This window comes from Stylophora pistillata, chromosome 2 (assembly GCF_964205215.1).
Source record: "Stylophora pistillata chromosome 2, jaStyPist1.2, whole genome shotgun sequence".
NCBI classification, from domain to species: domain Eukaryota; kingdom Metazoa; phylum Cnidaria; class Anthozoa; order Scleractinia; family Pocilloporidae; genus Stylophora; species Stylophora pistillata.
This window is the reverse complement of record NC_142520.1, coordinates 23,968,374-23,991,943: the sequence shown is the minus strand read 5'-3', so window position 1 is coordinate 23,991,943 and position 23,570 is coordinate 23,968,374. Positions and strand designations below refer to the sequence as shown.

The window sequence follows — 23,570 nt, the reverse complement described above, 5'->3', positions numbered from 1 at the left end:
ATCACTCGCCAAGGAAGTTCGATACTTCAATCAGGTCGATATGAAACTTCTCTGATATCTTTTAAAATGTACCCACAGGCGGCCTAGAATATGTAAAAATATCCTTTGTGTATGGAACTCAATAAGGTCGAATCAGGCTTCTTCTGGAAAATTTGGAGTGTATGGGAGTCTTCGAAAAGAATTGTTACCTCCCAAATAAATCCCCGTATTAACTGAGTTACATTTTAAATCCCGTAATCTATTTCCATACAGGATCCTCTACGCATTACATATTTGGATAACCTTAATGCTTTATTTTCGTGCGGCAATTAGGCCGAACGTATAATCCTCTCTTCTATCTTGGAAGCTTCTGAAAACAGCTAGAAATGGCATAGACAACAAAACTAAACAAAACATAAACTCTGCTATGTGTTTTTTTTTAATCACGCAATAATAAAGTATACTTTTTTCAGAACTACTTCCTTTTTTATAATCGAAAAAGCGACAACTTTTTACTAAGCTTTCACAAGTGGTGACTTTGTGTCCAGTGAAACCGTTAAGGGAATAAAGACGAGGAGACTGAGGAACATCCTGCTTCAATTCAGGGGCAAACACGCTTAGCGACAGCATTAGTTTTCGCGGCTCCTCCGCCTTCAAACCCTTCATCCAACGCCCACAAAGGCGCCAACTGCGAAAAGTTTTTTTTAAAGAAACCAACAAGGACAAAATCGCGGAAAGAGTGTAAAGGTAACAAAACTTTCATCACGATGAGCTTCCACTCCATATTAAAATTTCAAACAGTTTTACATGAGAAATACATTGACTGGAATTACTTGATACTCAATGTGGAGGAATACTAAGGAATGTAATCCAACAGAAAGCGACTCTGAAAGTTACAAAGAAAAAAAGTAAACAATACTGCCCCGTTCGTCATTTCCACGAATGTGTATTTTACATGACTTGCACAATACTTACGTGTTTTTTTCTTCCCAACATTTATTTTTTGTCCCTATAAGAGATCGATATTTAGTGAATCTCTAAAGAGAAATGTCTTTCCTCTTCGCAATTCCTTTTATGTTCAAAGAGCTCAAGGTTGTAATTCTATTAGAAACAATACGGTATAAAATTCCATAAATTTTAACTTTTTGAAAGTTCACCATTGTAGCAGAAGGAACAAGTGCTATAGGTTGCTATTCTTCTCAGAAAAAATCCCATCATATGCAAAACTCAAACTCTCCACTTTCACTTGGTATACAACCATAACTCTAGTTCCTTGAATTCTTTGACACGCCTGCAACTGGTGCTTCCCCCTTCTCATCTTGGACGAATCGGGGTGTTACGTACTTGATACGCATTTCCTGGGGACGACCAGGGGCCTGACAATGTAGGAGCTGGAAATAACAAGGGGTGCGCCTGGTACATACCACGAACAAACGCAGGTCTACTATAGTTTGGAAATCTGGGGTAAACAAATTGAAATCTGGTCGGGTTTGTAATGCCTCTCTGTGGGTACTGGTTCGACGCGTCTGGCATAAATTGAGGCAGAACTTTGATCTCCCTGTTTTGGAAGGAGGAATGTACAGGTTGTATTGGTGGAACCCTACGTGGATAAGGGTACGCATGGTCAGCATGATTCATAAGAGCATCATTTTTATCCAGTTCTCGGTTATGGTCGCGATGACTTCTTTCGGTGTAATGTCCGATAAGACGATTGTCTTCCGAGAAGATTGGTACAAAAACCTTATCGGGAGCTTTTGATTCAAGATCCTGGCATCCTCCAGTGTAACTTAATGGTGGTCTGCGGCTCGATTTCCTTTGTTTGGAGGCCTTTTCTAACTCCGGTACGATTTTCTTCTTCCCAGTTATTGTCCTGTTGTAGGCGAGAATATCTCTGTCGACATCGTTGATGTCTCCTAAGGACTCAATCCTACCATGGAGATCCTTGTTACGTCTTTTGTCAGAACAACAATCCTTGTTCGTATCAAGTTGCACATTGATTTCAAGCTTTTTTGAGAAGTTCAGGTGACTTAAGGTAGAATTCAATAATTCTGTAGGCTTAGTGATCTTATCCTGTTTTAGATGCTTCGCCGTAAAAGCATTCCGCTCAGCAGACTTCAAACTGATATCTCTTGTTCCTACGGGGTTTGAGGCGCTCTTTTCTCCACTGTGTACGGTCTGGCTGCCACTTCTCCCTGTTTTTGGACTATTAAATCCACATGTTTTTACTGTATCTAAAGTAAATGTTAGCTGTTTGTTATCACTCAAAGGTGAGTTCTTCAGGTCATTTGCGATTGGGTTCTTCGGGGACGCTTCTTGTTGCATACGGTTAGGGGTCACTGGTTTTTGCCCTATTACCACTTTAGCCTTAGGTGACTCATTCTTGCTTGACCGTACTTTATCTTCTAAGTTTACAGGAAGCCTCTCTTTTTTTACGTGTAGGTGACCTGATGAACAGTTGAAATTTGATCTTTGTTCCCTTTTTTCCTTAATCAAATCTTTATCCCGTCTTTTCTTGATCGGAGTTGAAACAAAGGTTACAGATTTCTTCTTCCCCTCCTCTGCCGTGTTTTTCGCTTCTATCCTGGCCTTGTGTATTAATGTTACGCATGCATTTCCTCCATGTATCAAATCCACTGTTTCGTCTGCATTCGTTGCGTGTATCCCACTGTTCTGCGCTTGCTTGGATGGCAATCGCTTCATCGAGTCGTCAGTTTGTTGTTCTTTTCTTTGCCCTTCGAATTCCCTAAAGCAAGGCAGGTTACTAATACAATTGACTGTTCCTTGAGAAGCTAAGTCGTTTCTATGAGGTGTGTCATCTCCCTGAGAACGTGCTGAACATGTTGATTTATCTTGGCAATTTTCTGTTTCAACTTCCTCTTTCCCTTTCCATTGAGCTATACATACAAATTTTCCTTGTCGACTTTTAGTTTTCATTTCTCTTCCTCCCTGTGCCTCCTGCCTTCGCTTCCTTGATGGCTGTGTTTCTGTCGCAAACTTAACCTTTACCTCGTTACAACGACCCTCAGTAGTCTGGGATGTAGTGTTGTCTACGGCTTTAATCAAAGAACACGACTTAGTGTGAAGGTCCTTAAATGGACAGTTTACTCCCTTAAGAGAAGTTCCTAACGATTCATTATTTCTCTGTCGTGGTGATGCCAGACTGTTAGATACCCTTGATTTCTTTGATTGGATTGTGATCTCTTCGTTTGACAGTTTCATACTCAGGGACGCTGCTGGCTCTGAACATTTGTTTGATCGCCCAAGTATCGTATTAGTCTCTGTAAAGTGGGGTTCTTTCGGACTCGAGTCCACAAACATCTCAGAAGCCTCGAGAAAGGATCCAAAAATTTCCGGTAATTGACCCGTTTGTAGTTCCTCATCCGCCGTTTCAGAAACGGAGGCCACTGGGACCACCTGCTTAAAAGCCTCCATACTTCCAGAACCGGACAATGCTAAATTTCCTTTTGAACTGGCTCCTTTGTTTGGACATCTAACTCCTGGCGACCCAACTATTTCCGAATCAACATGGGAGCAATTCACGACTAACGGCTCACTAAACACCCCTTGCAATCTTTTTTCCAATAGTAGAGTTTCTTCTTCTGTAGTTCTAATTTCCTTGGTGAATTCTCCAGCTAAGTCGTCTTCAGTAGCGACGTTTCCTGGAAATCTCATAGTGAACGTTTCTACCGAACTCGGTGGTGAGCAAATTACTGTGACTGGTTCTGCAAATTCAGTGTCAATCGCTGACCAGATATCAGTAGGGTGATGCGGCTTGTCAAGTTCAGAATCTACATCACAAACTCGAACGCATCCATTTTCTTCAACATGCGAGGAATAACTTTCCTTTTTCAAATTACTTGACCGACCTTTAGAAGCCTTTTGTAATCCCCCGTCATGAAGCAAAGATGTTTCAATAACACCACCTAGTTGTGCTCCCGTATCTTCGTGGAAATCTACAACCTTTTCTTTAACCATGCATCTAAAGGCTGATGGTTTAGAGTCACTCTTTTCATTCATTTTGAAAGGCTGAACATCGCACTTTCCTCTACTGCAGGAGTTACCTTCTAACACTACAATTCCTACGTCATCATTAGGCGCTTCATTACCTTTTCCCGTCCAGTTAGGACGTGAAGACCTCGATAGAGTCATCGAGGCACATTGACTTCCTCTCTCTTTGACAACACCCAAATCGTAATGTTCAGGATAGTTAGGCGTGTCTGTGAAGGAGTTTTGCCGCTGTTTGCACTGGACCACCGACAGTTTAGGAGATTTCAACGGCGAGTCGGAATTCAGTTCAAGATTTTCGCTCACAATATTTTTCGAATATCGCTGTGGTAAACAAAGGTATGGCCGTTTCCTATTTAAAAATTTCGTTCCAGCACTGTTTTTGGGATTCTTTACCATTACTTCCTCCTCGCGTTTACCACTTCCCTGGAGAATTTCATGTTTTCCCGGATTACCACTTTCAAAACAAATGACTCCATCCAAACAAGCATCCTTTTCCCTTGCCGTCAACAGACTAGTATCAAAACCATCGAAACTATCCACTACCTCAGTTAATAATTCAGTTGAACTTTGCCTGGTGCCTTTCTCGGAGTCTACCGTGGTACATAGTTGTTCCAAGTCAGTGGCAAACACACAACACTGCTTCTCAGTTGCTTTACGATTCTCATTTCTGGTGAATTTTTGGCAAAGGCTCCTTTGACCAACGATGTTAGACGACGGTTTCTTTGAGGTCGATGTAATCATTAGTTTTGAAGTGCACTCAGCTCCGCCAGTTGGATTCAGAAAACTTGTGAAAGCTTTGGGCACGTGTTCGTTAACAGTTCTATGTAATCTCAAGCTTTGAGTAGGCAGTGGGCTACCATAAGCAGCATTCTCAACGTACTTTGATTGTCTTGACGATGAATCGTAAGGTGCTAACTGCGAAGACTTGAGCACATCTGCATTGATAGCATGAAGATCATCGTGCACCTGAGGGATCTCTGTACTCTTGGTTCCTTTACATGCATTCTCCGTGGGCTCTTCATTAGAAGAGCACCTGAGGTCTACTTCCGTTGGCTGAATAGCCTGATTATCATCGTGGGGATGCGGCATTTCTGCACGGGTTTCTCTTTTCTTCAAGTCGTTCACATCTTCCAAGTTGACAAACTGAGGGAAGGCCTCGATATTACAGAAATCCGAGGTTTCAACGTGCGTTGATCTCTGGAGTTTTAAGAATCCTTCTCGGGATGCTGCTTTTCTCAAGGTGTGCAAGATGGCTTTGTCATTCAGGTATGACGAGTTAAAGTTCCAATTCTTCACACAAAAGCTTGAGCTATTACGATATTCGCCTTCCAAAGAATTAAAAGGCCTTTCCACTGAAGTTGTCGAATTGGAATCAGCTTTTTCACCTCGCGTCTGACCTCCTAATGCTGCTTTAAATGATTCACCACCTGGCTTTGACAGATCGGTTCTAAAATCCTCTCTAGGACTCTCCGAAATCGCTTCTTTTGTATCCTCGGCTTGAATTGTTTTCACAGGTGTATCAGAGAGAAATGGAATCCTTTCCCGATCGGGAAATAACACCAGCGGTGAGTCAGGCCAAAAAGGAAAGAAATTTGTACTTGTTGTTGGTGTGTGGGGCCGTTCATATGGTGTTCTTGAGAATTTACTATTTGTCGAACCGTTTGACTGGATTATTGACTCTGAATTACCATTTTGAGCATTCGTCGAAACATTACGAAGCCTTCTCAAAGTCTTTAAACGAGAAAGGTTTAATACAGCTAACTTAGGCTTAGAGCTTTTCACGGTATCAAAGGATGCACAACAGACCGTTGAAAACTCTGGATTACTCTCAAGATGCTCTACGTCTAGACTATTACAAGAGCGCCCTTTCAGAGAATTGGCTGAGTTTATTTCATTCCCCTTTGAATCGGCATCTGGCATACGCGATTGATTCTTCAAACAATCTTCTTCAGTCGTGGACATGACATTATCGTTAGAAAAGTCTGATGACATTGTGGAGTCCATTGCGATGTCTCCCTGAAAAGCGACAGTACCAGAAGAACTGGCACTCCTCGACGTTCGTTGCAGACTCTTGCTGTCATTCCTAACGGGACTGTGTGAAAATGACAAGGATCGCTTAGCGATGTGACGAGGATGCGAGTGTCTAAGACTATTGCTCGGCGAGGATACTACAATTTTTGATTTGTGTCGTACGTTAAAATCTAAAGATGCCGGTCTTAAAATGGAGACAGGAGGCCAAACAGGAGTACTTGGTGATGACAGGGCGGAGCGGCTGACTGTTGGGGGAGTGAGCGGACAGACGGATGGTGGAAACGGGGATTGACGACGGCACACGATGCAAAACATCCTAAGTGGCTCCGCTACTGCGCAAAATCCTACAATGAAGAGAGCGTTTACTGTTAGCAATGGAAAAAACAACTTGCACAGGTCCCGCAGTAATTGGCTACCCACTGTTGCGGTTCCCCTGCCATACTTTGTAGTGGAGAAGTTAATAAACAAACAAATAAATAAATGAATCGATACGAAAATAGAAGTGCTTCATAATCAGTGTACAAGCGTCGTCACGCAATCGCTTGGCATTGTAATAGGAGTGTTTTAGATAGGCCAAGTGTAGAATAGATCACACGCTTACATCTTACTCCAAGGAAACTCTTACCAAGACGTACAGCCAGTTTTCCCGATGGAACGAGGAACATTGTCGTGGAAGGATCAATGCACAAAACGCCAGCCTGTTGGGAGAAAACTGAGACTAAGTTATCATCGTAAAATAGGATCTGTTTTCTTCCAGGCGCAAAAGAAGGACGTTGTCAAATGATAAGCTGATGTCACAAACTGAGAGCTTTTTCACTCCGGCGACTTAGTTCGTACCTAGTCTAACTGAACTATGTTTAACCGCTTCAATTTCTCGACATCCAACTTATAAAGAACATGTGACATCACAAACCCCTTTCAAATCATAACCAATAAGATGGTAAAACAAATCAATTTATATTTGATTTTGGCGGAAAGTGATGAATAAAATTGCAAAACGCTACACTTGTTCAGTAGATTTTTCCGCAGCATTTCACCGGAAATAAAATGTTGAAAGGTTTAGCTGCTGGCCAAATGAACTCCTTCGCATCCGTTCCAAACCAAACTGCGGGATCCGACAAATGAATTTTTAAGGCAAATTTTGGTACCAGACATGTTTACCTTCCCTGATCTTTCAGGCATAAGAAAATAGTTTAGGATTCACATCGCTCGCGCAGCGGAGGGGTTCACGTCAGATGGAGGATGGAAGCGGAGCTGAGCTACTTTCAAGAGTTTTTGATGGAAAAAGAGAAAGGTGAACTTTTCTTTTTCCGCTTGATATTTCGGTGTACACATGGGAAATAATTAGACTATGTAGATCCGGTCCGGCAAATGAAATACATGTAACTAACGCATAGTTATGAGTGTGTGATTACTGGGTGTTTCAGGGATTTTTCAGGAAACACGAGGGATTACGCGCGGTTCAGCCTCGTTTATATGGGTTGTAGAAAGGACAGGTGTAACGTAAAAATTACAACCAGATTTTTTCAAACAATGAGACCACATTGTTTCATGTAATGGCATACTGGTCGGGCAAATGAGCTCCGTTTATTACATGTCTGTTTTCTCGAGATTTCTGTCTTTTCCATACAGTTCCAATGTAAAATATGACGCCATTTTGTAAGCTAATGTTATGTTGACCGCTGACTCATTGTGAGCGCTTGACCGCATATATTTCTTGGCGATGTTTTCAGTTTTGGGTTGAGATGGCACATACGTTAGTTCCCGTGACCCCTTTTCTGAACGCTTAAATTTTACTTCTATCTGACAAAAAACTCACCGCCTTGGCTTTAATGGCCAGGTGTCTTGTAAAGCTGGTGAATGTTTCACTTTGCTGCCTAGATGCCACCCTCATCGTGCAAAGACTAAGCACATAGTTCCTGTAATCAACTATGAAGATTTTGTGCAAATCAAAATGTGAAATGTGGTTAGTTTTGCCCACACTTCCCATTTTGGTAAGTAGAAAATCTTTAACATTTTAAGGAGAAAAAGCAAAATAGGATTGTAGTAGGTGGTATAGCTTAACCTAATTACCGTGAATCGAAGTAAACAACTCCTACACCCAGCTTCCTTTCTATTTATCATGCACCACATCAGGATAGGAAGACTCATCTAATTTTACATGTATTCTACCAAAAGGTAAAGGGTTGCCAGTGTTTTGCCCCGGAAAAACCTGGTTAAGCCAATATATATTGATCTGGAGCAAAACAAACTGCACTATGCGGCGCTGTGTGTGACCAAGGTCACATAACTGCTGGCATAATGCTGGACATCTTTGTGCGATGTACAGTAAGTGCTAATGTGGTCTTTTAACGCGGCTTGGCTTTCCTTTAGTTGTTGTTGTTTGTTAATGTCATATACACCCCACACTTAATTCTCCACTCAAATCATATTTTTAAGGATACTAATTCTTATGCAGCTAGGACCATAGAACTCAGATACCACGATGGTAAACAGGATGAATTAAAATACCGTGATGTAGCTTTGATAAACCCTTCGCCAGAGAGGCTAGGTACTAAGAACTAGATTTGAATAATTTGAAAACTTACGAGGCGATCTCCATGCACTTTTCACGTCCCCTGGCAGCAACGCACCTAACTGTTTAAAAAGAATTTTTGTGGAGACATCCAGATACGATTTCCTGCGATGGAAAAGGAAGCTCTTTAACTAATGCAAAGTAACCGAATTTAAACAAACCCCGAAGTGCGAAAATCACGAGAAAACCGAGGAAAATGTTTGAGGGCGCTCACAACACCAGCTGACGTTTAAGTTGAGTCAAAGGGAAACTCCGTCGAAAAAAAAACAACAACAACAACAACAACAAAAAATAACAAGAAAAGGTAAAACAAAACGGAAAAAAGGAGAAAACTTAAGATAATTCATCATTTTTCAAGGCTACAGGGCTCACTCACCAAAAGTTGATTCCCAATTTATGTCCCGCTAGCAGTGATACGCATCCGAGTTTTTTGTCCTTACATGTTACAAGGCCTCTCCACGCAAGAATGCCGTCTTCCTCATTAAAAAACGGGGTGAGATCCTATGGTGTAAAATTACGGTTCATAATCTACGCAAATACCTATTAAATTTACTAGTGCAATCCTAATAAGGTTAATAGAAAAAAAAAAGAAAATGCATGGCACAGAATGCCTGGACATCATCAATTATTCATGAGCACTGAAGCGGGATATTTGAATGCAACCCGGCGCGCCTTGAAAAGCCCAAAATAAGAGAAGAAAGGACCGACACTAGCGAAGCAGCGTTGATAAAACTCGCTTTCCCAATAGCTAAAAGCAATAAGCGAGGAGCCCAAGAGCAGGTTTTTGAAGAGCAAGGGTTTATCATTAATTTAAGCTTAAAAAATAGGAAGTTTGAGAAAGTATAAGGACTATTCCTGAGCCTTTGAAAATGACGAAAAAACCGACATTTTTAGTAGGAAGGCCGATTTCAAAAGCGATTTTTTAAATGGAATGTAACACTTTGACGACCAAGTATAAATAGCCTGCAAAACACATCGATAGCATAAGGCAGTAATAAAATAAATAAACAAAAGCATACAGAAAAGGCAAAATAAAAAAACAAAAATAAATGGACTCAAAACGCAAACCTCAAACCTCCACTATTGAAGAACAATTAACATGGGAATTGAGCGTCCCTACCTCAATTGGTAGTGTAGAATCTTTAACAGCGCTAGCTACATTCTCTAAACAGACAGGTGATTTTAATAGGCTAGCCATTTCCTCGCTTCTGTGTAGAGCAATGACGGCAAACGGGAGGCAGTGTCGCGGGCGCTTCGACGGTAGTCCTTCGTCATCATATTCATAGAGGTAATACTAGAAATATAATGGTATAATCGACATGGAAGCATATTTCGATTGAGCTTCGTGAAACCAATACCAAGGTTACCTTAAGGAATAATGAGGATAACAAAAGAAATGATACCAGGAGCACGTAACGACTGCAATCAAAGTCAAGGGATCTTCTTGAGCCATGAGAGAGTATAGGAGCGACAATGTCGTAATTTTAGCTTCGAATACCGCGAGAGGATAGCAGGAGTTGTCAAGACTAATTACGGATCGAAATAAAGCGAAACAGTACGTTTACTGACGGCACTAAATGAGGATTCTTCAATCTCCATATCGGCGGAGTTGTTAACTTCAACGCGATTTTATAACGAAGGTAACAGAAAAGCAAGTGATGGTGCCCTGCTTTTGTGTACATACCCAGTCATACAGATTTCTTTATCAAGCAGTTAGAAGAGGACCACGGTGACACAGAGAGTTTCTCCTTAACTAACATCCTTAAAGCAACGCTCAGTTCTACATACTTAAACATGCACTCAACTTATTTCCGTAATCTGCACAAACATTTATTATCATATAATCTTCATCGCGGTGGTTTGTAAGGGCTAAAATACCTGAGTGCTTCGCATGAGTGCGGTCAAGTCTGTCACAGAGGAACAAGCTGTGTTTCTTGACACGTGGCAGTCATAGTTCGGAGAGGGCTCTAACGTGTCACCTTCAGGAGATAACTTTGCTGATACGAACTTCACGCGGCCTTTTACAATCTGAGGTGAAATAAAATGAGAGGGTTAATTTTAGTCACAAGTACCACGATTGCTTGTAGTTGTCACTACACTTGTAGCAACACGACGGGAAGAAAACTCAAAGCAAATATTCGCTTTGTGGAACACAGAGAATGTTTCGAAGATATTTGTGCTTATGAGGCGATGGTATTTTTGCGCGAAACAAGTTGCAAAAATTCAATCTGTGGGAACTCTTGCGGCGAAAAAACGAATACAAATGATGTTGTCGCGGCTTGGTTTTGAAGCTATGCACTAGTCTTAACCTATGTCGTCGCCAAAAATCTCGTCATCCTCATAACTTCGTTATCATCACTATTATTTTTTAACGTAATGTGATCACCGTCACCATGTTTTCAGTCACTGCCCCTCTCCATTTAACAATGTTTGCCAAACTACTGACATATGTCTGGATAAATCGTGGAGGAAAAAGGATAACTGAATCGACCATTGGCTCGTAAATAATCAGTTTGTTTAACTGAAGTTTAGCTGAATAGTTCAGATTCTACTTTTTTTCACGTCCTCTAAACCCTTCAAAATTACCCAAGAGTTCAGTTTGGAGAAGAAAGAACGTGCATAGCATTTCTCTTTCATTTTTGTTCTCCTTTAGCGAGAAATAATTGGCAAGAAGCAAAAAGACCTAATGGACCTTACGTGCTTTAAGAGCACAAGGTAGTTTCCCATTTCTGTTTTCACTCCTGCACATCAGATCTTTGCTGGATTTTCGTGCCCTACTCCTTAGATGGTAATGTACACACCTACCTTAAATACCATTAGGTACGCAGTTCCAGAAGTGGGCCACCTAAACGCTCTGAGACACAAGTCCGGACACCTCCACACGGTCACACCCATGTATCCATCGCCAAGGGTGTGGTCGACACCATCGCAAACCAAACCTATCCGACAAATATCCCTAACACGACAATCTTCTGTCTCAACACAGAACGCTAACTGCTGCGAGAGCTCCTTGGGTAATCTTCCCTCGTCCCGCATTGACGCTCTTTTTTCATGATATTCTCGCTCTAAGACTAGATTGTCTACCTTCTTTATGTAAGAGATGCTGACAACTCGATCGACGAGGTCGTTAGTGTCCCATGTTAGCCGCTTGATACTTTGTTCGATTTCTTTTGCCTCTCGGGAGTTCACTGGTAAAACGTATTGACAGTCTGAAACAAAATTAGCTTGAGTTCACTTTGGAACCGATTCGGAATTGAAATGGTTTTGCTTCACTTCGTTCTGTCTTTTTTCCAAGATAACTCGGCCAAACTCAGTTCTCCGTAAATCAATAAGAGAATTAAAACTAACCACGACTTCATCACTGTCTAGACAGTTTGTTTGGTTATAAAGCTATTTTGTTTTTAGCTCTGACCTTTTATTGGCTTGGTAAGATGCTAAGATTGGCTGTCGTTATCAATTTGGCTTACGACACTTGATCGAAAGGCCCTCTAACTAATCTTAATTCCTTCATTCTAATCGGCTTAGAAAAATGCAGTTTTCAAGCAGCACAAAGAATTAAAGAGATCGTACAGAGCAGAAAAAATTAATCTGGTGCATAAAAAGGTAATAAATTGTTAAACAGGACTTAGAGCTTCTATGTGGCTTAAAACTTCTAAAAACAAAGAAATCAAAACATTCTTCACGTGGTTTTTGTTTTGAGTTGGCGCTGTTGCTTTGACCGAACGTTAATTGACATTTGCAGGGTTTAAGTAACAGAACATTTACACGCGATTCGTGAATTTTGCCTCTGCTTAATATTCCACTTGTAAGTCAATCACGTGCAATTTGGTGTAAACAAGCACTCGTATTTTTTCAAACATTCAAGAATTCACTCGCCCTAAGGGTTCGAGTAATTTGTTGATATTTGAAAAAAGAGAAAAAAGTACTCGCATCTGTTTGTTTCAAATTTCCCTCAATATCATGTGATTACCTATACAGACAGAGCATGCGCGCAGAATTACTAATGCTTACTGAGAACTCATGATTTTTTGCAAAGTCGAAAACCCGTCGAAAGCTTCTTTTTTCTTAATATTTATTCATTCATTTATTCACATTTCTTTCTTAGCAAACACAAAACAAATTAAACGGCAAAAATTTCATTGGCCCACTAATTCTGCAGAGACAGGCCTCATCTGGAAAAGTAAACATAATTTGTCGCTGGTTCTCTCTGGAGTAAATTTACATAAACACGGAATTGTTTTTTAATCTAAAGTAAGGACAGGGTTGAAAAGCTGTGAGCGCTACTAACATCTATTTAGCATATTGTTGCTCTAATCTACCACAAGTCACGACTTTTGCAGGTGGGCCCTCAGAGAAATTGAGACGTTAAGTAAACTTTTAATCAATTACAAGTATTCATGAGCGTGCGTTCGATGCCTCACTTAACCACGTCATGGAGATTAAAATTATGCTTTGGTGATAAAACAAGCCAGTTAGCTCGAAATTTTTGTTTGTATGAAAGGGAGTTCAGTATTTAGGAACTTCACTGGTTAGTCACGCATGAAAATACCTCGTTTGTATGGATGTTTTTTAATATTTGGATATTTTGCCAGTGGAGGTAGAAATTGAAATGTACACCGGGTGAATGGTCGGAATTCAAATTAAATATTACTGGAATCACATTGACATTATCGAAACGTTGTCAGCTACATGTTCATGAGCTGTAAACGTTAAATCAGCGCTTTTTCTTCAAGAATATCCAGAATTCTTACAAAATAAAAGATCAATAAAAAAAGAAACTTGAAAAGGTACCAACTAAATTCCGACCATCTAAATGTTTTCATAAGAAATGAGATGGAGTAATAATATAACTATTTTATCAAAAAAAAAACCAACAAGCAGACGGATTTAAGTCACCTTAGTGTTTCAACGGTCGGTTTATAGGGGGTACGGTTTTCGTGTTGTCTTCAAATATGAAACTGCTCAGCTACAGTGGAATAGGAAACTCGTATATCAAGTTCTCCCAGACTTAATTAAATGACATTTTCACTTTCAACCATATTCCATAACAAGTTAGATTTTCTTGGCATTTAATTTCGAATTTATTTTTGGTGCCAAGCACGTACATTTTCAGATTCTACTGTTTTGTGACTGACTACAACAACATTAGAAAAACAAAACATCACACAGCTATGTTTAAGATGTCATTTTAGAGATATAAAAAATAGTAAAACTTCAATATAGGAGACCAACATTTCAGTTTTACTCAGTCAAGTTAAACCGAATCAGTAAACCTACTTTTCTTCACATTCACGAGACCGGCCTTATGTTAAGGTAAGATACTGAAGTATTAGCTGATAAATATTTTGTCTACGGTGGAGAACCCACGGGAAAGCGATGTCAATCATCAATTCAATAAAATTCTCAATTTGGGTACGACAAAAAATAATACCTTCTGAAGGCCTTCTTTCTTTCCGTGGGATTGTGTATGCTTTGAAAGACCAACTAGGATCTCGAATATCTGCCATTTCCACGGCCAAACTTGAATGACTTGGAAAAGAATGAAAATATCAATTAAAACACACTTTAAATTTGAAGTTTAAACCTCGATCAAAGAAAGCGAGAAGGAAACAGTGTTATAAGTGCAGCAGGTGAGAAGCTCGCATATTTAGAACCTTACCATGCAAATTTCCACGCAAAAGCTTCAACAATTAAACTCATACACACAAAAAAAAACATATCTGACATATACACCTTTAATATACATTTTCATAAGGGCACCTGTTTCGTTTTACTTATAACCGAACAATGACGTAATCCTTACACAAACAGACGGAATTGAGCTACGCAACGACCAGACATTTCGACACAGATCGTGAATTTCACTCGCTTCTTTCATGCAATAAAATAACTTGAAGTCCTTTCAATAAAATAAAACTGTCAGTTGAAAACATTTACATGCAAATTAAGGGTAAAAAGGAGAAGAAAAGGGAAAGCTGCGACTCTAAAAGCGAATAGTTTAAGCACAATTCTTCTAAACACAGTGCGTAAACCTCCATGTAAATAATGACTTTGTAGCGAAATTTGCGACTAACGCTTTGGCAAACAATAGCAATACAATAATTCTCCTTCAAAATATTTCCCCTTGAGATAAGGCTTTGTGTAAGATAATCGGAACAAAAGGATTTCAGTTTTTCCTACAAAATTGACTCGCATTGGAGCCAAGCTAAGTATAAATGGCTGAAGCGGCAGCGAAATCATAGAAAATTATTCCGTAGACCTTACCAGAATAGCCAAAATCTACCACAGTTGCATTCAGTAAGATGTTCAAAAGCCTTCAAACAAGACCGTCAACTTGTATTCCGATTTCGACAAGATATAAAAAGAGGAAAAACGCTTCAGTGACAACTTGCTTCAGACAAAACCTGAAAATTTCGACAAGATGGTTGTGGTCGGTTTGTCAACGTCACCCTAGGGCAAATTTTCCCGCCAACAAGAGTCGCGGCTGCCAACCTATCAAATGGTGCCAGATCAACTGTTTAGGTCCTTCGTTGTCAAGGCGTTTGACGATATTGGTGCAATATTGTAGCATTCAACAATAATTTGACACGCGCGCGCACACAAACACACACACACACGCACACACACACACACACACACACACACACACACACACACACACACGCACACACAAAGACCAAAACAAAGAAAATACTTGAAATAATGTCGTACTTAGCACTAACGGCCAAGACCTTGTTGGTAATAAAATTGATGAAAATTTGTATTTTTCTATATTATTCGTGCTCATTGTGAAATTTTCCACAGCACTTTTCCTACTATGAAAGCTTTAGTTCGTCACAACAAAGTTGAGATTTTAAAATTTTCTTAGAACCTTTTACCAGTGTACCGATTTTATACAGCTAATGTCCTTAGAGTTTGCACACACTCAGATCTCACAAAAAGTCACAGAGCAGACACATTTTCTTTCGTTTACCTGTTTACTTCAGTTGAGAGGAGCTGAAGAAATCGAGCCTGCTAAGATCAATTTTGAATGGAGGTAATACGATTTTCAAAATAGTTAACCACGCTGGAAGACGAACTGTATGGAACCTTTATTTTCCTCTCAAGCTTAAATGATTCGGCGATTGAAACCTTGCTGTTTTAAACAAATATCACATTTTCGCTCGCATTATCATTTTTCAAAAGTTTTTCGTATTGTTTTAGTGGTTTCATCAATTTCTTTTCTTTCTTTACTTTTTTTGAATATATGTACAGTACAGCTCAGAGGACCATGGCAAACGCACATGCAAATTCTTTAATTTGTACGTTTTCCGCTTTTGCGCAAAACAAAAGTGCAGTTGTCTTAAACGCGTTATTGCTTTTGTTATTCAGCGCAGTCAGCTTGCTTTGTTCTGCATTGTTCCGGCATTCAAAAGTTTCCTGTTTCACAAGCATTAAATCAATATTGGTATATCTCAACATCTAAAGGACGCAATGACTGTAGTTTTTAACGGAACTTCGAAGCGACTTATCATTATTCCACTAGCATTTCGAAATGTTTTGAGAGGCGAATAATAAACTCATACACCTTTTTTTACCTCCAGGGTTTTACTTTCAATTAAAGACAGATTGGTCGAAATACCCTGGCGAGACCCTAAACTGTAAATATAAAAGTCAACAAAACAGAAGAGAAGTACAAATAGTTTTCGGTTAGGCCGAATTATAAATATTAAAAACGAATAGAGAAAACAAGTGTTCGAGCTTTCGTCGCTCTTCAAGATTATCAGAGAACTGAATTATATTTAAAACAAAAAAAACAAAAAAACAAAAAAACAAAAAAACAAAAAAACAAAAAAACAGTGCAAATGAATAAAAAAAAATTAAAGACATTCTTTCCGTGAGAAAACTGTATTCATCGATATCAAGACACTTGTGGGGTTGAAAGGTTGACCACCCTTGAAGGACTTTACCCTACGAGTTACTGAATTAGTTATCACACGTTCCCAAAAAAAAAAAACAAAAACAAAAAAACATTGAATAGTTTAACTTTAAACCACTAAGAGTGACTGCTATTTAATTTCTCCTTACAGCATGCGTATCACCTCTGAATCATACATGAGAATAAAAGAAATTAAATGACTGTTAGCTAAAAAAAAGAAACTTTTGCTCGATTGTTCAACAATACCACCAGGATCAGGGTCCGAAAACCCCACCGTCGTCCATCAAACTCTGTCTCATTTTAAGTTAACATGATTTTTTAAAAGAAAATAAACAAACCAGAAGAACAACAACAACAAAAAAATAATAATAATAATAAGCAAATCAAGTTGAACCACCTATATCACCATGGCCTAGCCTCACGAATATGTTCAATACTTTTCATAAATTAGCGACGACATTTTTACCCAACTTTTATAGAAAAGTGTATAAAGGGGATAATTTTCTGAAGAAACTGTGGTGCTGTATAGATGGGGGTAACAAGATATAATTCTGGTTTTATCCACTGAGATGATAAAGTACATTGGCCACCGTAAAGAGTTTCAAGGCTGACGTTTCGAGCCTTAGGCCTTCGTCGGATCGAAGTTGATAAAACTCAGTTGAGAAACCAAAATTACTCTAATAGAAAAGGCTGGAATTCACTCTCTATACTACACCCTAACATAAGTGTGTTTATTCTCCATACGGCTTTCTAAACGTTTCCTATGGTAGTTACGGGAAGAATTTGCCTAACCGTGAAGAGCTTCTTGACTGGGTAGTCAAGTTTCCTGTTTTCTCGTAACCTTCGTTTTTGAGTTAGTAGTGCTAATGTAAAGAGCAACTAGATGCTAGTTACCCTCTGGAGTTTAAAAGGGTAAATACAGAATTTCATATTAACAATCAACCAATGACATACTATACTATCAATATTTAGCTAGCAGTGTCACAAATGGGCCGAATTGGCACCAAATCAGGATTATGCAAGATTGGACAAACAAAACTCAGTTTATGTGATATAAATGAACGTTAATGAATCTTTTGTCTTAGATGTAGAGTCAGGCCAGCTTGCAGAGCAGCCATAATTTTGGCGTGCGATTATATAGTATTCTCTTGGTGAAAATCATAGCTGCCATCTTTGATTCTTACGGCAGCGGAAGAGCTAGAAATAAATTTGTACCAAAGGGGTGATTGACGGTCAAACAAAGGAGAGTGGAGGAGTGAGGCAATAACTGATTATCGTTAAATTTTCCCCCACCCCCTCCTCTACTGTCCACTTCAACTAAATACAAAATGGTCGGTTGAATAAAATAGCGAGCAAGCTTGTAACGTTAAGACGCTCTGATAAGACGCCAGCCTTGCAGGCTGGAGTCCCGTGATATACTGACTCTACAACGTGAGACAAACAACTTAAGGTTCATTTAACTACAAAACCACGATGAACAACAACATTTCCTATAACGTTTATGTCTTATTGATAAATACAGGGAAAAGGAGGATGTACTGAATGAACTTTCTAAACACATGTGTAGATTAAGGTGATTCATCGACAAAAAAAAAATCATGGAAGAAGTTTTTTTGAACTTTTCTTAAATGTTCCCTTCCAAAGTCTGTTTACAAAAATGCACATAAAGAGATGGGTCACTGTGCTTTCTTAAGAAATACCACAAGCCAAACTTGCCCCTGTCCTTGTACTGGCACTTATCACGCGCGTCATTTCGTCGGTTTACGGTATATTTTGTGGCAACTGGAAGAAAAGGTTTTTGAAATAACACTTGAAAAACAACTTGATAAGTAGAACGTCTCAAGACCATGGACAATTTGATATATAATCTGTGGAAAATCAAGCAATTTTAAACGACATCGACTTGAAACGTTCCTCGAGTGGTTGCTTTCAACGCAATAATTTGCGTCCTCGAGTAACGGGCTTTTTTGCACGCTTTTAGCTATATCTTTTTTCCCTTCGATTTATTTACTCTTAATTTCTCCTATTTAAAGGGGATAATTTGTACGCCAAAATTGTGTAATAAAAATTATAGGTCACCGGACTCGTTCGAGAGTTCTTGGAATGCGCGCGCGATTATTCACCCGATTATGTGAATTTGGTGCCATTGCAATACTAAGGGATCACTTTAACCCTTTTTAAAATTCCCAAGATCTGATTATCAGTTCTCCCCTTCTGGTTGCTGCTCCCTGAGATTTTCTTATAAATCAGTAGTTACGAAAACTTGGTTCTAGGTGAAATAAGTTTGACAGTTTCGTATTACTTGTTTGATGGTTCATGTATGATGAATGTTATTGTCAAGAGTATATCAATGGAGAAGCCACGTGTTAAATCACATCTGCTCAAGTCAGCTCAAATTATATCAGTTTTATACCACGGGACTTATATCAGTTTTGTTATCAGTTCATTTGAAAAATAAGATACTCCTGGTCGTGGCATCCAGTTACTTATACTTTGTCAGAGAATACAATTTCATGTACGGGCTAGAACTTATCAAATTCGATTTTGTATTCTGTTTTGTGAACTCAGCGTCAAGTTTACTTAGACATCGCTCATCCCTTTGATAGGCACGTGTTGCATAAGTCGATCGTGGACGACAAGTGTACACAATGTACATACAAACTTAATGTTAATGGCAATGATTTGAATTTGGGATTCGTTTTTTAAGTATATATACGTACGTGCGATCACTCATTTAATTGCAGCTGTCTGGGAAATTTGTTTCCGCTTTAGTTGAATGACAATGATCGACTTGATATATATGCTAATATCAACTTGATTTTTCCGGAGATAGCTTTAATTAAGAAGCTTTTTGATTAGTTTCAGTCTTGACTTTTTTTTACCTAATACTAGTCTTTCGATAATTCGTACTGGAAAATGTGTTTCTTTGTGGGAAAGTCTAGAATTTAAGTACTATGATCACTCGCCTTTTTTTCAGCGTACCTAACAAAGAATACTTCTATTGTGGTCATCATTTCACAACTTGTAAGGTGTTACTCCATTAGTGGAACGCGAATACTAACGAGTATCCCGCAAGGTATGTGTTACAATAGGTAGTCCTTTGTGTCCGCAAATCCACTCTCTGCTTTTGTTTTAGACTGTAATCGCGTAGTTACCTTGAATTTTTGTACACGCACTATTGTTAAACTTAAATATTTCTCAATAAAATCGTACCTAGTAATTTTCATATTGCTGACGTTGGTTTATTTTGACGAGGCAACCCACAAACGATATTGAAAATTTGTCACTAAAGAGATTTTGACAGTGCGTAGTCAATATGCTAACCATCCTCTTACGCAAGCGTAGTACGGTTGCGAACTACTGTGAAAAGCAGCACGCTAGCCTAATAGGTTAATTATCGTTTGATGAACGCCCGTCAGTTCTTCTCTGGAAGGTTACTTCAAAAAAATGTCAGCAACAACTTAGCCGGCTCAGAGATCAGTTAAGAAGTAGGCTGAAAACAGTCAAAATACCAGTTGAACTACAATGAAGGCATACAGAAGTTCAAGATACAGGCGCTCCTCTCTCTCTCTTTTGTTTTTCTTCTAGTAGGGGCTAATCCCCTTAAAAGCTACTGTCGCAACATGTATATTCACACCAAGTCTAACTGCTCAGGCCCTAGTTTTAAGAACTTCGACGTCCCCAGGCAAGAAAGGCTGGTTGAAGCGAATAAAACGCTCTCTTTTTTTCAGATACTTTTGTTTTATCAACTGAGCTGGTAATGTAAACTGATCTCCGTATAAAGTTTCTAAAGTTGACATTTAGAGCGTCAGCCCTTCGTCTGAGATAGCTTTAAACCTTCCTAACTCCGTTCACAAAATTTAACGTTTCGATACATCTGCTCAGAACTAAACTTTTAAATGCGGTTTTGTTGATCTAGACTGTAGACTGTGTCCAGGCTAGGTAAACAACAGCACAATGATTACAAATTTGAAAGGGTGCAATTTCCACAGTTTATTTAGTTGCAAAGACAAGTAGCAGGTGAACTCAAAGTAAACTAGTCGCCCAGTAACTGTCTTAGTAATGCAAAACTGGGTCAACAAAGGCGGGTGTCCATATTTTAGAAAGCCAGCATTGACGTTCCTTGACTTAGGCAAATTTTACTTCTCCAAACAAGCACGAGCGCATTGCCTTTAGTTACAGATATCGAGATCGCATCTCTCGAGTAAACAAATACACTAGAGCTGAACATCACTTTTAGCAAAATGTTTTGATTTATATAGCTATTGAAATACATACTTGATTTTCCTGTTGACGAGCGATTGAGCGAGGAAATAAAGAATATGTTGTCCTTACGCCGTGAATAATAACGAAATTGGTCAACTAAGAGGTTGGAGTACCTTTCAAGCACAAAGTGCCGGTAATTTCGACCGACGCAAACCTCATGAACTTCATGGTGATATAACGGTATCAAAAGATTGATATAAGGGCTCCGTAAAAAAGACGAACAAATCTCTTAGGAATGATTCTGCTAAACATTCCGAGTACAAAATATACGCCAGGATGTTGAATCCGTTGCGTTGACCTTCTTAGCTTTGTCCAGGTTTACGTAAAAGTTGTAGTTGGTCAGCGTAGGCCGAATGTATATTTACATAAGCTTGTCGCCCGAGAAAGGAATACCCACTACTTATTCGTAAGCATGAGAAACGACAAGAAAAAAATAAAACAAAACAGTTACCAGAGCAATTTCCAAATCTAGCCGAGTCGCCCAGTGGAGAAACTGAGACGAACCGACCGCACGATCCTCAGGTCGACCAAAGGTTGTCTCTATTGTATTTATAAAGTCTTTTAGAACAAGAGATGGACCGACTATCTCCTGAACGGGACTCGGGTATTAGGAAAGGATTTGAATCATTCAGGACTATGACGGTACCACACTTTTGGAACATGTCGTGAAAAATTACATGGGCTTGTGCTATCCACTTAATATTTCACATCAACCTAAACACTAAAACTGTGCGAGTGCTCAAAATAAATTATTTAGTGCCTGCTTGCAGAAAGCACCAGCGCCAGATACCAATCTGAATTCAGCAAGAACGAAATATGAACCACTTACCCTGATATTATCGGCATTTTTTAAGATATTCTTTTCCTTCTCACATGCATGGAACGTTGAAAGTAGTTTTCAGTTAGGGAACCCACGGGACACCTTCGATCTGCCATTGCCATTTCAAAGTGTAGACATTTTGCGTTAATCATTAATCAGTTTAACACGCACAGGCGGATCTTGAGCTCCATCAGGTGAATCATACTTTTACTTAGCAAAACATAGAGCGGTTACTGGTTTCTGTTTTAGCTTATTATGACTTGACGTGATGTTTCCTAATTCATTTTTATTTCAGATAATTATTTGGCATTTTTTTTTACATATTTCTCACGTCCAAAGCGTGGGGTTCAGAGGAGCCGATCTACAGAGGGTTTTTTTTTATGGGCTACCGCTCTACGAGGCATCAACAAAGGCGGGTGTCCATATTTTAGAAAGCCAGCATTGACGTTCCTTGACTTATGCAAATTTTACTTCTCCAAACAAGCACGAGCGCATTGCCTTTTAGATACTGATATCGAGATCGCATCTCTCGAGTAAACAAATACAGTAGAGCTGAACATCACTTTTAGCAAAATGTTTTGATTTATATAGCTATTGAAATGCATACTTGATTTTCCTGTTGACGAGCGATTGAGCGAGGAAATAAAGAATATGTTGTCCTTACGCCGTGAATAATAACGAAATTGGTCAACTAAGAGGTTGGAGTACCTTTCAAGCACAAAGTGCCGGTAATTTCGACCGACGCAAACCTCATGAACTTCATGGTGATATAACGGTATCAAAAGATTGATATAAGGGCTCCGTAAAAAAGACGAACAAATCTCTTAGGAATGATGTAGGAATAGCAATCTTAGGAATCTCTTAGTAAGGACACCCGCCTTTGTTGATACTAACTCTTGCCATGCCTTACGTATTGGATTTATTGTTATGAGGTAAATCGGAAGTTGTTATTTTGAGACTTCTTCCATTAAGCTTTTTGTTTTGTTAAGCCTTGCCCTTTGCGCCTACGTGTTGTTTTGGTATATTTATAGTTTTGATCTTTTATTTTTAAGTGTGTACTTGAACTAGGCTCAGTTCGCAGATTTCCTTATTACCGTGTTAGACATTGTAATCGCTTGTTTTGATCGGAAACAATTAGTTTCATAGGTGGTCGTGTTTGCGTTGGTAAAGCTGACCTTGAGTTTTACCCACACTGAAGTGCCCGTCTACGTGCGCGATTCTTGTGCGCAGCTCGACTGTTAGCGTTTAATTGGTTCCTTGGCGCTCGCCGAGTACCTCAGTGAGGGCCCCCCAGTTTCCCCCCTTTTGCAAAAGAACGGATACACTATAGAAACTCGCACGGTCAGCTAACCCAAACATGTCCGACTGTTTTTCTACTCGAATACGTCGGTACTTCTCGCTAGAGCAGAGAAGAGAGGCATCGCGCGCTGAAGTAGAGGTCAACTCCTTTGGAAGAGAATTAAAAAAGTACAGAGTCCTAGCAATGATTAAGTCCTGATTAATTTGGTTAAGCGAGTTGACATCCCCCAACATTATAATCAAGCTGCGCTTATGTATTAAAATGATTACTTGATCATAGTAATCTTCGAATACTGGAATAACACCTTACACTTGAAATCCCGGAAAGAAATCACTGAAGACTTGAGTTTTATCAAAAGGGTCAAGACTGAAAACAATGAATGACTTTAGTTAGTTTCTTAATCAAAAGTACCTCCAGTAAAAGTGTAGATGGTTCCGTTAAAAGCTACTCGCACACACACACACACACACACACACACACACACACACACACACACACACACACACATATACATACACACACAAACACACACACACACACACACACACATACACATATATATAGTCATTAGTGGAACTCTCAGGCCAACAAATTAAAGGTGCACCGCGCCAGGAGGATCAATAAAGATTCGCAGTCCAAACCTCACAGCAAACACGAACGCAGAAAGTTTAAA

At 39.3% G+C, this 23,570-nt stretch overlaps 1 protein-coding gene across 4 annotated transcripts; it reads right to left on the bottom strand.

Moving 5' to 3' along the window:
- Positions 1-397: 397 nt before the first annotated feature.
- LOC111343173 (uncharacterized) lies at positions 398-21,702 on the bottom strand. 4 transcript variants are annotated; one of them, XM_022950323.2, is made up of 10 exons: positions 21,607-21,702; positions 14,025-14,122; positions 11,399-11,802; positions 10,472-10,621; positions 9,714-9,887; positions 8,970-9,094; positions 8,607-8,698; positions 7,838-7,947; positions 6,644-6,716; positions 398-6,362 (listed from the first exon to the last, which is right to left on the bottom strand). In XM_022950323.2, exons 1-10 carry the CDS (start codon positions 21,621-21,623, stop codon positions 1,294-1,296), a joined length of 6,312 nt encoding a protein of 2,103 aa, XP_022806058.2. In that variant the 5' UTR covers positions 21,624-21,702; the 3' UTR covers positions 398-1,293. The 4 variants fall into 4 exon arrangements, with proteins under 4 accessions (XP_022806058.2, XP_022806061.2, XP_022806059.2 ...); XM_022950326.2 differs by lacking the exon at positions 21,607-21,702 and adding an exon at positions 21,229-21,442; XM_022950324.2 differs by lacking the exon at positions 21,607-21,702 and adding an exon at positions 14,858-15,088.
- Positions 21,703-23,570: the final 1,868 nt, after the last annotated feature.